The sequence below is a fragment of the Telmatherina bonti genome, assembly GCF_933228915.1.
Source record: "Telmatherina bonti genome assembly, chromosome: 6".
NCBI classification, from domain to species: Eukaryota; Metazoa; Chordata; class Actinopteri; order Atheriniformes; family Telmatherinidae; genus Telmatherina; species Telmatherina bonti.
Window position 1 is genome coordinate 29,761,322 of NC_136624.1, and position 15,278 is coordinate 29,776,599.

Genomic DNA, 15,278 nt, shown 5'->3' on the forward strand with positions numbered 1-15,278 from the left:
TCTCCCACTGAAAAAAGACAAACGAAGAAGAGTCAACCTCAAACAACTATTAGCTTTAAGCTAATTTAGCTTACAACCGCTAACATCTGGAAGACTTTTGACAAAGGTAACATTACAATCGTTGTCCGTCTTTGTCGGTTTTGCTCTTTATTATGCTGTCATGTGTGAAAGTGCGCTTGTCAGAGAATTACAAAGTGAAGAACTGTCGCACCAGGTAGGCAAATGGTGAATAATCATAACGAGATGTTTGGCTGCATAGATGTCCTGCAGGAATTAAATGTGTCCCTGTAGCAGCATACCTGATTCAAAAGAAAGGGACATTGACAGACTTGTGCAGAAATTGTTTTGCACAGTGCTACAGACGTGCTGCTTCGTGTTTGGCGCACAATAAACGGGGATATGACTATTAGTCATGATAAGTAAGATATCTTACAATTTTACTTCTCTCCTTGTATTGGTGAGGATTGGACATGTGGAGAAAAGGGAGGATTTAACTAGTTATTTTTCCACACAAGGCATTGTGCATTTAGGCTAAAGAAATTAATTTTGATCTCACCTGATCAGATCACATTACTCCACATTTGCTGTTTTCTGTATATTTCAAACTGGACTTCTTATTGATTTCTTTCAGCATCAGCTTTTGTCTTGCCACCGTGCCATTAAAGCCAGATTTGTGGAGTATGTGGCTACCTGTAAAGAGATTCTCTCACCTGAGCTGTGGATCTTTGCAGCTCCTCCAGAATTACAATGGATCTCTTGGCTCTTTGTTGATACATGTTTGCCCAGTTCAGCTGGTCAGGGAAAAACAACTCTATCTTTGAGAGCCACTGTCCTTCATGCATCTCAACACATTTGGTTCAGATTAATCAGTCTCTGGGGAGAACCTGATAAGCTCTTGGATCCTTTTAATTTGAGTCAGGTGTGTTGCAGGGGACGACACATCTAAAACAGGCAGGACTGTAGCTCTTCAGGACCTAAGTTGACTAACCCTGATTTAGGTCATATCTTTCCATTATCAGACAATGGATTTAGCAGTGCTCCAGGAGATTTAAAGGTTTGGTGTGTGTGTGTGTGTGTGTATAAAACCATGGTTAGACTGCTCCGCAACTTTATCCCTGACCTGTCTGTTGTGTTCTATAACAGCTGTATTTATACTGGGCAGAATTTACACACACATGAGCCTTATTTACTTCTAAAGGAAACTAGTTGCACTTGATTTTATTAAGGGGTATCAGAGTTCAGGAGGCGAAATACAAATATGAGATTTTTTATTTTAAAGTATTTAGATTTGAAAACTATAGATAATCCCCATCCACTTCCCATTTCCCAGTTATGAATTGCTTTGTTTTCTTACCAAATAAAATCCCAGTAAAACACACTAAAGTTTGTGGTATTTGTGACAAAATATGGAAATGTTCAATGCAAAGAATTTTTTTTTTTTTTTTTTTTTAAAGAATTGTATATAAAAGCAATAATGACTCCAAATGCTTTAATTTGACTTTTCAGTGTTTCTGTATAGCTTCATGAAAAGTAAAATTTTTATTATTTTTTTTTTTTAACTTTTTCAGAAGTATTGCTCAGCTGTGAGAATGTCTTCTATGTTCTTACTTGTGCAGGTGTAATGCGAGGTCCTCTGCGCTGGGTGCTGTGGGACGTTAAAGACACCCTTTTGAAGGTGCGGTCATCAGTGGGGGAGCAGTACTGTAAGGAAGCTGAGCGTGTGGGCTTAAGGCTTGATGCTTCGGAAGTTGATCATGCTTTCCGGCAGGTCTATCAAAGTTATTCCCACAGACATCCAAACTATGGCGTCTCTCATGGCCTGAGCGGACAGGCTTGGTGGACGGGAGTGGTCCGGGAGACTCTCTCTCAGTGCAGGGTCCAGGATCCAGCCTTGTTAAACACAGTGGCTAATAATCTCTATCGTAACTTCTGCAATGCAGAAAACTGGGAGGTAAATGTCTTTTGAAACATCTCACGATGAGTTCACTTCAAACTTTATAAGATCTGTTTTTCTTGTGATTTACATAAGGTGTGCACTAATTTAATACTTATTTCCAAAACGGTTTATTTACTTTTTTATGTTTTTTGTTTGTTTTGGTTCCACTAAATGTGCAATTGATAATTTGTTTTGAAGGGGACATATTGTATATCTTGAACGCATCTATTTTGATGTCCTTTATTTTGTTCATTCATTAAGTTTATAGATCACCTTGTCCAATTCAGGGTCACAGGCGTTCAGAGACAATCTCAGCAATTAGCAGGCAAGAGACAGGGTACGCCCTGGACAGGTTGCCACTCTCAACAAATGCTCATCTCCAGGAATGGGGGGTGAATTTATAAGTAAAGAACAGCTGCCCACCCCACCTCCTGAAACGGCTTGCTCTCCACAGGCCTGTGTCAGCAGGGGTCAGCTACTACACCTACATACTAAGTGCTACTTTGACCAAAATGTGGCTTAGACATGTCATCAAGGCCTCAGAAAATAGTTTTTACTTGTTGGGGGGGGGGGGGGGGGGGAGTTCACAGTATGTCCCCTTTAATAGATTTAACTTTGCTTCTCATGTTTGTTTTAATCTGCAGCAGTGGTGAAACGGCAACATGCTTTGTTAAACTGTTGTTCCTTTGTTTCAGGTGTTTCCAGACTCGGTGAGAACCCTGGAAAAGTGTTCCTGTCTTGGCCTGAAGCTAGGAGTGGTGTCTAACTTCGACAGCCGTCTGGAAGCAATTCTACACAGTTGTGGGCTGCTGTCACATTTTAGCTTTTTAATAACATCTGAGGAGGCTGGTGTGGCAAAGCCCAGTCCAGCCATATTTAATCAGGCGCTGAAAAAGTGTGGGACAACATGTGACTGCGTTGCTCATGTTGGGGACCACTATGTGAATGATTACCTCTCCCCACGGTCTGTGGGCATCCATGGGTTCCTTTTAGACAGACACAACAAGCACAACCAAGCTGATATTCCTCTGGAGCACCGGCTCAGGTCATTGGACGAGCTACCATCACGTCTTCAACAGCACATGGACTGATTGCAAAAACGTCTCAACTTCATTGTGTTTCATTTCAGAAATCAGTGTTAGGGATTTTGTTATGTTGACCTGTGCGAACCTAAGCACAACATGAGTGTGATGTGTTGTATTAAATACATGTAATGCCTTTTGGATATTTGTCACAGTAACACTATAAATAAAACTGGAAGAATAACTTAATAATTTCTAAGGTGTTAAAAAATTTTTTACCTTGAATTAGAAATATAGACAGTCTGCTTTGTAAAATAGTCATTTAACACAGTTACCTTACAAAAAACTAAAACATTGACTATCTGGTATTTGTACACACATTCATCAGATGTTCATGAAATAAAAAAAAAACAAAACTTAAAAATACTGTTTCTGTAATTGCTGATGGTTGCCAATACATATTCTACATCATCTATTTAATCAGCAGATAAATCAGTGGCGAAGGAAACTGTTTGCCTGCTTATGTTCACTAAATATGCTTACTGGGGGGATTGCATGTCAATTAAACTGGTTTTTGTTTTGTTGTTTTTGAGAAGAAGGTTTTTAAGCTGTGAAAAAAACTGATCTAATCAAACTGTTTTCATACACTTTTGGCAATTTAAAGGAAAAGCGCAAATGGCCAGAGCCTTGTACCACAGGTTCATGTGAATGCACACAAGTTAAATAAACACTTACAAATTTCTCAATTATTCAGGTAAATATTGTAAATCTAGACCAGTGTCTGTAAACAGTGGCTGTGCTATGAAAAATATCCCGCCATGACTATAGAAAAAAAAAAAAAAAGTATTTCTTGTAGAAACAGGTGCAGAGATATTAAAAGGGGACTTCTGTTTGATATGAAAAATACTGTAGCACTATTCAAATGTTAAACAAATTAAATGAATGACATATAATTGATATATATACTTAATTCCAGAGGCAATCACAGTAGTAGTAGTTTATTTTTATATATATATATATATATATATATATATATATATATATATATATACATATATATAAATAAAAGAACCAAACCATTGAGACTTAGTGCAGCTGTGATGATATGGCTCTTTCAGACAGTCCGTGCTATGAGGATCAGAGCAGACTTTGTTAAATCACATTTCTTACAGGGTAATTTGACCTTTCACCGAAGCTACTCAACTTTGTGCCCTTTCTTAATTATTTGTTGCTGTGCTCAGCAGTAAGAATACAGCACAGTTGCTTAACCTTAATTCCTTTGTAAACTCTTATTTCAAACCATCTGGTCAGAAGCAGATACTGGGGATGCTGGGTGGAGGATCAAAAGAGCCCAAATAAGAGGCAGAAGGAAAAATCTTAGAGATACAATGCAATTCAGCACTGAGCCTCTGCCTTTTATAGGGAATTGAACTTGACACTTTTCCAAATTATGAAAATTTTCTTGGTTAAACAAAAATCTATTACTCTGCCTTGTGCCCATAAGAATGGGAATCAACACCCAGCTATCCCTCATAACATTCCCCCGTTGTTTTTCTCCACTCACGCACTGTGTCTCAACGCATATTGTGCATTTTTAGATATCCATCCGCAAGAGCTGCTTAATTCAAAGCTGGTTTAGTAGCTCAGCCAGACGGCTCTAAAGCACTCCGGAGAAATCCAATTGCTCACATAACGGGATTTCCAAACGAAGCTTCTCTGTTGGACAGCGAAAGGGAAGAGCAGAGAGGCAGAACATGCCAAGTTAAAGATGATCAAAACTGAACACGCACAAAATAAACAAACTGATGCACCGAGGACAAATGTTTAACAGAATTTGGGATAGTGTTCAAAAATTAAAAAAAGGGTTTAAAAAAAAAAAAAAAAAAAAAAAAGAGGGCTAAACATTTCCTCCAGCTATGAAAGCACTCAGGAGTTTGGCTCTTTGTTCAATTGTGCTTGAGGTTGAGCATTTCACTATAGCATTTCTGCCCTTTGAAACATTCAGTGGAAGCAGAAAATAAAGGAGCAGGAAGGAGTAGTTGGGAAAATAGGGTATATAGAAATAGATGTAAAAAAAGGTACAAAAAAAAGTTAAAAAGGGTTATGCTATGAGTAAAACAGCAAGGAGTCCGCAATTATTGAACAGAAATACACAGACAAATATTTGCATCTTTATTTCTTCATTGGAAAGGAAACATAATTGAGGCTCTCCTCTTGTCACAACATAAATCTGACAAAAAAAAGTATGACACATGAGAAGATCTACATTAGGATCTTCAGAATGTTTTTTTCCTCATTGATACTCCTAAGTATTGACTAAATGTTATGCGATATATACACGAGTGCTGTAACAAAAAAAATTCTGCAAAGCAAATAACGTCAGGTACTGTAAACAAAGACAAGCATATCATCCTCTCACCATTTTTTGGCATATAAATACCATCACATTCATCACATAGCATGTCGTTTTTTTTCCTGCATCAAAAAAAGCACATGTTCAGCTTTATGTCAGCATCAGTGTGTGATCGTTGTATTGAATTCCTTCACCAATGACAATTCTTTTTAGCCTTCAGAGGTTTCTCCATCTTTAAATTTTTTTTAAAATTTAAAGAGGCTATGCTATAACACACCACTATTGTGTTTCACATTGTTGCTTTAAATAAAAGTGTTGTGATTTAAGTGCATGCATGGTGGCTGTGTAGGAACCAAGTGCCTCTCCCCTCTCAGTGATTATTGAGGCAAGTGTATTTGGCATCTTGCACACATGGATGCATTTATTAAGTGACAACATTACGCCGTGAGTGGATTCCCCCTATAAACCTATAAATGATCAGCAAGCAAACTTATACAAAAGTTGAATAGGACAAAGTGCCCACCCAGGATGTGCTTCTGTTGGTCAGTTATAGTTTGCAAAACCTCTGACGCATAATTGCATTCAAGTACAGCTCAGGATTAAAAAATAAAACGGGCAAAATACATCAGCTTCAGTAGCAACACTGGCGTCAATTTTTTTTTTCTCCCCAGATCACATCACAGCAATACTGGAACTGCTCTAAAGTTGTAGTTTTTGTTGTATGAATTTTCATTCAAGTCTAGGAAAACAATGTTCAATCAGTCCAGTTTACAATTCCTACTCATGTCATGTGAAGTGAGATCCTTCTTTAAAAACAGACCCTAAAAAGGTTTTAAAGCATAATTGTCCCCACCATTTACTAAAAATGTTCTTTGTGCTTTAAGAGTTCTGACAAAAAAAAAGTGCAAATATATTAAAAGACAAAAATAGGAATTGTGATCTTTTTGACTTGTGTAAATACATTATTGTTGTCCCACAGCCAAAAATAAGTGGCTTGGCTGCTTAGTTTCACACGGGATGATTGATGGCCTTGCAGATAACTTCTCATGTCCTCTAGGCAAGCCATAAACAGAAATCGGAACATGCAGAGCTCTTCCCATGCAGGATTTGGCAGCATCTTCATTCTCAGAGGTTCAGACAGACTTTTACAGTCCTGAGTGTATTTCCAAAGAAATAAAGAGCAAAGTACAAACGTCCCTAGGTCGTTGCAGTCCAGAAGTCCCAGTAAGTGGAGAAAGATTGTCATAGAACATCCAACTCCTCACATCAAGAAGCCCTGCCTCAGTCTTATTGAAGATAACACTTCGTTCCCGGCCTGTTGTGCCACTTTGGATGGAGTCCTGAGGGCTTGTGGGCCACACAGATGAGAAAAACACAATGATGCAAACAACTTCTATGAAGATGTTTGATCAAACCACTGAAAGATAAATGATAAAAAAAAAGAAAAAAAAAAGAGTGAATTAGAACAGGTTGTCTGTGTTCTACAGTCCTGGTCAGAAGTTTCATCATAACAGGCATGAATGTGACGGCAGCATCGGGTTTTAAAGTAAATTTTACTGTGCTGCTCTTTTTTCTGTGTTGCAATAGGATTGTATAACATACAGTACATTCTTAAAACAGAAATGATCATATGTAAATAAACTTCAAAATCAATAACCACTGCAATAAAAACCAAATTAGCTGTAGCCGCTTTGCCAAAATCTAGAAAAAAAAATCCAAACTGACACCTTGAGCTGAGAGGAATTTTACACTGATGACTAGAAACATTTGGAACCACCACGACACAGGTCTGCTGCAAACTGAAACATACTGGGAGCTTTACATCAACAACAACAATTTAAAGAGCATGCTGTCCGAGCAGTGGTGGTATCATGAGTGTACTCTTCTACCAGTTCCACTGGCAGATTGCACAAACTACACCAATAAAAAGTAAGTGATACATTTTTTAAAAAATGATTATGGGTATGGAACAGATTAAATTGCTTTGAAATGGCTCTTTCACAGCCTTGATCTGAACGCTTCCAAATATATATGGACTGTATGCACAATGAACTTCCACTGAACATTTATAGTTCTGACAAAAAAGCTGTATTCAACACATCAACCCTGAACTCTGACAGAAGCTTGTTGTTGCATCTGGTTAAGATGAAGCTTGATTTAAAACCCTTCAACCAAACTAAGGATGAGTTTACATTTTCGCCCAGGTCATTTTAAATATAACCAGCAAAAGGGAAATAAAACAACTCAAAATTAATTTGTATAAGTAAACACAATGATTCTGACCCAAGTGGAAAAAAGAACTTAAAATACTAAGAAACTACTTTTTACATTATGAACTAATGCAAACTTCCTTCATTGTCCACTTATGTAATTTTCAACAAAACCAACAGAAGACAAGTTAAAAACACATCAAGGAGCTGCATTGTTTCACTTGGTGACTTCAAACACATCCACCATGGTACGGATAAACCTACTGATACAACCACTATTCAATTCATGTTGCTTTTGCTAGACTTGCATAAAGAAGCTTTCTTTACTCTCTCCAGCCCTCATTCTCTGGAGTCCAGGGTTTCCTCCTTTACTTGCAACTTCCGCTTTCCCACACTGTCAATTTTACCTCGTTCTTTTAATCTGACGTCACTGCTGTGCACAACGATCTACTTATATGCTGATCTTTCTTTTTATGCCAATATAGTTGCTCTGTTTTAAAATCTCTTGTCCAAAACAGTTTATTATTTAGAAAGACTTTTATACAACCTCCTCCTCTATTTGATATCCAGGGGGGCCTCATTTGAAGTGCCTACCACTTAATCAGCTCATCCACCAACAGCATCTAATCTCCTGTCCCTCCCCCCCCTCACTCAGCATGGCCTTCCAACATAGTCGATTTGTCAAACATTACCCAATTCTGTAAAATCGGTTTTGTTAGTCCTTTCCTGTACTGATAGAATTTGTTGGCATAAGCCAGTCTCATAACTCAGTGGATGTAATTATCGTTTTAAGCTCCACTGACATTTCAAAAAATGCCCAAACAAAGACAGAGAGATGTCAGACAGAGACGCTGCGTACTTTGTGCCTAAACAGCCAGTGTCTTCAGCATGTATTGGACATCTGTGCTCATTTTTTTCCTCTTACTTTTGTAAGCTTTACACTCTCATCTTCACCCAGTAACTAATATGTACATAGAAATGTTGAAAGGAACTTTCACACAAATGAAATAAAAAATACCGCTCTCGGATGGATAGCAGGAGCCTCCATGCTTCTCTGCAACATAGTGATGTGCACGACTCCGCCTCTGACAGTCCTGCCTCCACCAACAGCTAAAAGAGAAAGTACAAGAAGAGGAAAAGCATGGTATTATATGTGTTTTGTCCCAAAGACCGCAGTTTAACAACTATGACCCAGGTCGAGCTGCTCTAAAACAGAGGATGTGTTGTGAGGGTAACTTACTGCAAGAGCGAACACAGCACCATGATGAGAACACAGCCAATCACACACAGAACCAGCACTGTGGCAACGGTTTGCTGTCTGTGGTTCGTCGCCACCACAGCGAGCAGGTCTGCATGCTCGCACCTCATCCCAACAAAGCCTGGATGACACCTGCAACACAGAAGGGAAATCTAAAGAAACAGAAACCTGCAGATCTTAGGTTATTGCTTCATACGTCGTCAGGTTTTGGATAAAATATCCAGAGCTGCTTTGTTTCATCCAGTTTTGCTTCGACCACAGAGATGAGATTAAACCTTTCACCTCCTTTTCATAAATCTAAAGAAGATAAACAGATGGATGGTTTTGAAGTATGTAGCAAAAATAAAATGCTGCCAGTCAGGAAAAAGTGCTTTCTACAGCTAGTATGGGAATATTTCTTTTCCCAGCTTTGAAGACTTTCACCTCAATATACGGCTTCAGCAGAAGCAAATATCCTTTCACCCCAAATCCAGCCTTCCAACAATACTAACAGATTTGTATTCAAAGATTACACCAGTACACATGTGGCAGCATTTTGAAACAACAACATACATGCCTAGAATTAAATAATTCAGTTTAAATAAAGTACTTTAAATTAGTCAGCATACCAATCTGATCACAGCAATTTGCAGCGAGTTGGTGAAATATTTTTGGTGGAGTTGTTGCGTTTTCATGTCAGAATCATAAACAGAACACAGTGGTGGTACTTTACTACTGCAAATCTTATGAACTTACACACATGCAGGCGTCTCCTCCAGTATCAGGAAGCGACACGTGCCATGAAAGCAGAAATGCTGGTGAGAGTCGGGACAGTCATCAAAATGAGACCGAACAGCCGCTGCCACAAACTCTGTTAGAATGATGGATAATAATGTTAGTTGTAATGTCTTTAGAGATATGCAGTGTATGCTGGGGTTTTTTTTTTCTTTCTTTTATGAAAAGACAGTATTTTCGCAGAAATAACAGCCACTTAAGGCTTCATTATTGCAACATTTACAGGATTCCATTAGCAGAAATTTAATATTCATAATGAATTTTACAAGCATGAAATTGTCATTTTATTGCACAAGAATATGCTGTTTACATTGACTTTCATACAATCCTACACTGTGAACATAGGTTTCTTAACTCAATATTTCCAAATCTACGGCAGTGTACTACAATGCAGGATTAGTGGCTTATCAAAGCAACTTCAGATTCAGTTCTGAATTTCTCAATTTCTAGGTTCAGTTCTATTCTATTCTACAGTCATTTAGCAGACGCTTTTATCCAATGTTCTCCATCAGATCTAGATCATTGTGCATAAATATTGCAGCAGTGCTGGTGACCAGATTTAATTCACAAAGCTGATATTCTTTTCCTTTTTTCTTATCTTTCCATCCTGATTTGGCTACAGCCACTCAGCTGCTTTTCTCCCTGGTAGAAATATGACCGACAGGTCACCTGGTGCCACATCCACCCATTTCATATGAACACACACACATAACCCAGTGTCAGAAAACCTCAGCTTTTATATTGATTGATATTCTGATATTCTGGTTGATACTCTTGATATTTTAACCTCATTTAAAAGTTGTTCCTCCGTGCTGCTCGGGCGAAGAGAATGACTCTTTGTTCCAACATACCTCATTTACATTAAAATATCGCAATAGGGCTTTAAAAATCCTTATAAACAGCTGATGGGTTGATTAACATCAGTCCTGATGAATATACTTAGCAGGTTTTAAAAAGTGACGCAAATCATATCACTGTGGTTGCTTAGCTGGTTGCCTTGTACCATTTTTTGTACAAAAATTGGATGGGTTCTGTTTTGTTTTGCACATCCAATTCAAATTTTGTATGGAGTGTTTAATGACCAAAATGAAGAGGTCAAGAACCAAAAGGTTTAGCTCCTTTTTTTTTTTTTTTTTTGGTATGTACAAACTGTTTTACAGACATAAGAGTGAACAACATCAATTTTTTTTTAGAAAAGATAGCTCACCATGACACAGATGAATGTCATACATCTAAAAATAGAAAAAGCCTTTCACACACCTGCAACAGAACCACGCACTAAATCCTAAAGCTGACGCCCACATCGCTAACATTAAGCTTTTACCTCCTGGGTACATGTGGATTTGTGATGTCTTAAATCGTTAACTGTACATCGGAGCCAAATTACACACTCAAAGTTTCTTTTTTAAATGTAAGACCCATTAAATTAAAAAAAAGTACATTAAGGCTCAGGAGAGACCATATCCCTGCAGCAAACTGTAAAAAAGTAATGAGCCTTTTTGTTGTTGTTGTTTGAGAGTAATTATTTCAGTTTTCACAAAAAAAAAAAAAAATGAAACACCACAGCAATTAGATCCAATTTAAAATGCACCCAGACAAAACAAGACATTTACAACAAATAAGCTGTACAGTCAGACAAATTCTTTCATTACTGACTCATAGATATCAGTGCTGCACAAGCACTCAAAACAGGCGCCACAGTGTTGAAATCAGTATGAGGAGGAGGATGGATATCCAGACAGATATCTGCTTTACAGCCTTCGTCACACACTTCATTCCAACGGTAAATGGGCCCTTGGATTGGAGCCTACATGCATTGTTTCTGTCTTTCAGACTCTGTGAAAGCCCTCTGTTGTCCCTGAGGCATCTGCCTACCAAGCCCTCTCCCTTTCCACGTGATTTTGGCAGTCAGACGAGAGAAACACTGACACAGAAACCATCTTTTAGAGGAAGTAAGGTGCTTTTCAGATTATAATTCAATACTGTAGGGGCAGCATTTGTGGAATAACTGAACATACTGCTCCCTATCTGGAGTTTATTACAACTGCTGTCTCGCTCACGCTAAGAGGATCAATTATCAGTGTGCGCCACACTGTCTGTACAATGCACTGCAGCTCAATGGGAAACAGTTTTATGAACTCCTGCTGTGTTCAGCATAGCTGCCAGAGTGGATGAGGTGGCACCATGAGAAGAAAAGCCTCATTTCATATGAACCACACCAAATTGTTCTCCTCTGACGAACTGACAATAACCTCTGACGCTCTGCTGCATCTTCACATAACTTTGCTAAAACTTACTTTTAGTTGGACGTTTGTTAGTAGGTGCAACCGTTTTTCTGGTCGTGGAGCTTCTGTAGCTGACTGTCGGAGAGATGCTTGTTAGAATGTTAGAGACAGCAGTAGAGGTGGCATGGATGGAAATCGTGGCATCAAAATCTGTTGCATTTGTCAGCCCTGCTCCAAATGAGATGATGGAACCTGGTGACATATGGCACAAACACAAGGAGAAATGGAAGAACTTGGGTTTCATTCACTAGAAGCATCACTGCAGTGAAAGTGGGTGTAAAAGCTATTTTCCACTGCATGACCTACTGTTAACTGTAGGAATGGCAGTTGTAGTTGAGTCTCTGTCACTGGTTGTCCCAGAGGTGCTACTGGACGTACTGGAAGCAGCTAAGGAGTTTGTGTCAATAGAAATGTTGGCTTCAATAACTGCTGAAGTGCTCGGCCCTGCTCCAAATGTAAAGAGAGAACCTGCAAGGGAGAAAACAGATCAGTTTTAAATAAACAAACAAGTGCTCCTAAAAACCTGCAGACAAACACCTGCAGGGCTATAGCTTAATTAAACACACACACACACACACACAACAATAGCAGATAGAAGTGTAGAAAGATGTGCATTACCCTTCCAATGGCTAGTTGCCATATTTCTCACAACAAACTTTCTCAGAGTCATTTCATTTAAGCTGCCAGTTACCATGACAGAGATGCTTCATTAGCTCAACTTTGCATCCAGCAATGGTTAACAAGGTCAAGCATCCACTAAAAGGATGAGACCAAAGCACTATAAATACAGCTGGCACTGCAAGGACATGCAATCACAACTAGAGGCAGAAGACAGCGCACTTAAAACACGAAGAAAAAATGACAAACAAGGATGAAACATAATCATTAAAATAATTTTTGAGTCACTCACTCATTAAAGCAATTTTTAAAAAAAACGCTTGAAATGTCATTAAGATACATTAAACCACAGATAAACCAGTAAGGTCGAACCGATGGTCTATTTAAATCACAAAGAGCTCATTTTAGATTAGTCAACGAGGGATAATCTCCTATTAAACTCTGTCAAAAAGGAGTTGTTTCTCCATTTATCTCCATGAACTAACCAGTTCGGTTGAGACTTGAATTAAACTTTAACCAGCCAAATATATATGTATAAAAAAAAAACAAAAAAAAAACCCAAAATCGCCCACTCACCGCTAATGATAAAAATAGTGTCCCAAAAAATCCGAGTCATTCTGTCGACTGAGGGTCTGAAAAGCAGCTTGACTCAAAATGCGGGCGTGTTAGGAAACCACATCAGTGTCGCTCCAGAATGAAGTGCAGCAGCGGCGGAGGATCTATCATTTAATCCGGCGATCACAGGGCAGACCTGTCGACCAGTGTCAAACAATAACATTTGATCCACTAGAAATTTAGAGAAGGTCGTTGAGAAGTGATTAACGTGAAGTTGTCTTTCCTATCCTGGACGTCCGAGCGTTTAACTTCGCGGCGCTCAAGAGGAAACTCGCGTAATCCTGTCAGAACAAACCAATTAGAGGCAGAGAGGGGGAGGGAGAGGTTATTATGACCTCAATATGACATTTTTTTTAAAAATGCATACATACATACATATATATATATATATATATTAAGACAGACAGACAGATAGATAGATAGATAGATAGATAGATAGATAGATAGATAGATAGATAGATAGATAGATAGATAGATATGTAGATGTTCTGTTAAGTCTACCCTTATTTAACGTGATTGTGTAAAAAGTTGTCGTTTCTGCTGTGTGACATCATAGGCCTACAACACATTGAAATATCGAACTGACAATAGATTTTTTACATTTGTTTTGTTTTTCTTTTAAGTATGGCAGATTAAGGCTCCCAGTCCAAATGAAGTTTAGGAGAAAATAAAGAAATTACTCAGTGACTGATTTGCTTTAATTTTATTCAGTCTCAGGTTGCATTGTTGTTTAATATTGAATACACAAACCACCCCATCCTTCGTTGCTCTGGTGTGTTTTTAACCACATCTGGTGCTGGATTATGACTCAAGTGAAAGTTTGCTTGTACCAGATATAAAGTCGGTCCATATGCATAATCCCAGGTTCCATAACTCCGCTAGTTTAAAGAGGATGCATTTATGTCTCTCAGGCCCCTCAAACAAGTGGACAATAAATCTATGAAATGGTTTTGAGAAACATGGTATTTAATGCATTGACAGTGATGTCAGTCAGGTTCAGGAGCTGACAGTTTTCCAGAAAAGTGACAATTTTTTCAAACAGACTAACGCCGAGTTTCTTCCAAATTTACATCTGAATTAGATCTAATCCTTGCACAAACCGTAAATAGGTCTAATCCATGCACTTTTAACACAGCCAATCACACACAGCTGGCTCTGCCGATTTAACCACTAATGTTGACTTCTTCCACTATACATACTTATCTCTATCATCTCACCTCAAATGGCCCCTGTATCTGCAGTTGAGTGGTTTGCTTTGTTAATGGACAACCGTTTCACCAATTAAGGTTGCAGGAGCAAACTAGCTCCATCTGCTGGACGTAAGTAGTTATTACGCTAAACCTTAAAAGTTCAAATAAATTGCAAATAATTGCTTCAGAGGGTAAAGCTCACATATATAAAAGGAGTCGATGACCTTGGTTAAAATACTTTCTAAAAACTAGTCACAGTACAGTACTGATATTTGCACCGTGTAAAAGCCAGTGTGCGGCTTAAATAAATTGTCAACAGACCTGATGCAGTTGTTCATTGTTTGCTTTTTGTTTGTTTGTTTGTTTTTTTGGGAGGGACGGGTAATAAATCATAGTGCTGATGTTTTTACCGTGTCCACGTCACTGACAGGAAACTCTAGAAAAAAAAAAGTTTAATTAGCTCAGGTTACGGCATGGGTACACATGTAGTTCATTATCAAGTTTTATCGGGTATTTCACAGCAGAAGTCCACAAAAAAGTAGTTAATTGTAATTGTTTAAAAATTATTGCTTTATATCTTCAGAAGCGAAAATCATGAGAAATGTTTATTGCATAAGATCTCTTAATGCCGCACGGCTCAGGACCGGACAAGCAGCCCCTTTGTACATACCCAAAACAAGGTTTTTGATTAATTTCTTTAACCTGCTTATTAAAAGTTGGATACAAATGTCGCACAAATTGAACTAAATCAAAAAACGAATAATCACATAACTGTATATACTTTGAATGTTGTGCACAGTTGACGTATGCATAAACAACACACTGGCAATGATCCTTTCATACACCTGTTAACTTATTTAGTGACTTATTTAGTCTCATGCCAACGTCCACTTCTGACCCCCTTTGTAGAGCATCATTCGTGGTTAATTGGAAACTTCATGACCTCTCTACGCATGCTCAGCCGGTCCTAATTGCTTACAGAAGACAGTAAGTAATATTTGTTCTCATCTCAGTGCT

The 15,278-nt window shown here is 38.3% G+C and overlaps 1 protein-coding gene across 1 annotated transcript; it reads left to right on the top strand.

Moving 5' to 3' along the window:
* Positions 1 to 12: 12 nt before the first annotated feature.
* Positions 13 to 3,288, top strand: hdhd3 (haloacid dehalogenase-like hydrolase domain containing 3). Its single transcript, XM_079241929.1, has 3 exons — positions 13 to 106; positions 1,617 to 1,951; positions 2,632 to 3,288. Exons 2-3 carry the CDS (start codon positions 1,622 to 1,624, stop codon positions 3,025 to 3,027), a joined length of 726 nt encoding a protein of 241 aa, XP_079098055.1. The 5' UTR covers positions 13 to 106; positions 1,617 to 1,621; the 3' UTR covers positions 3,028 to 3,288.
* The last annotated feature ends 11,990 nt before the right edge of the window (positions 3,289 to 15,278 follow it).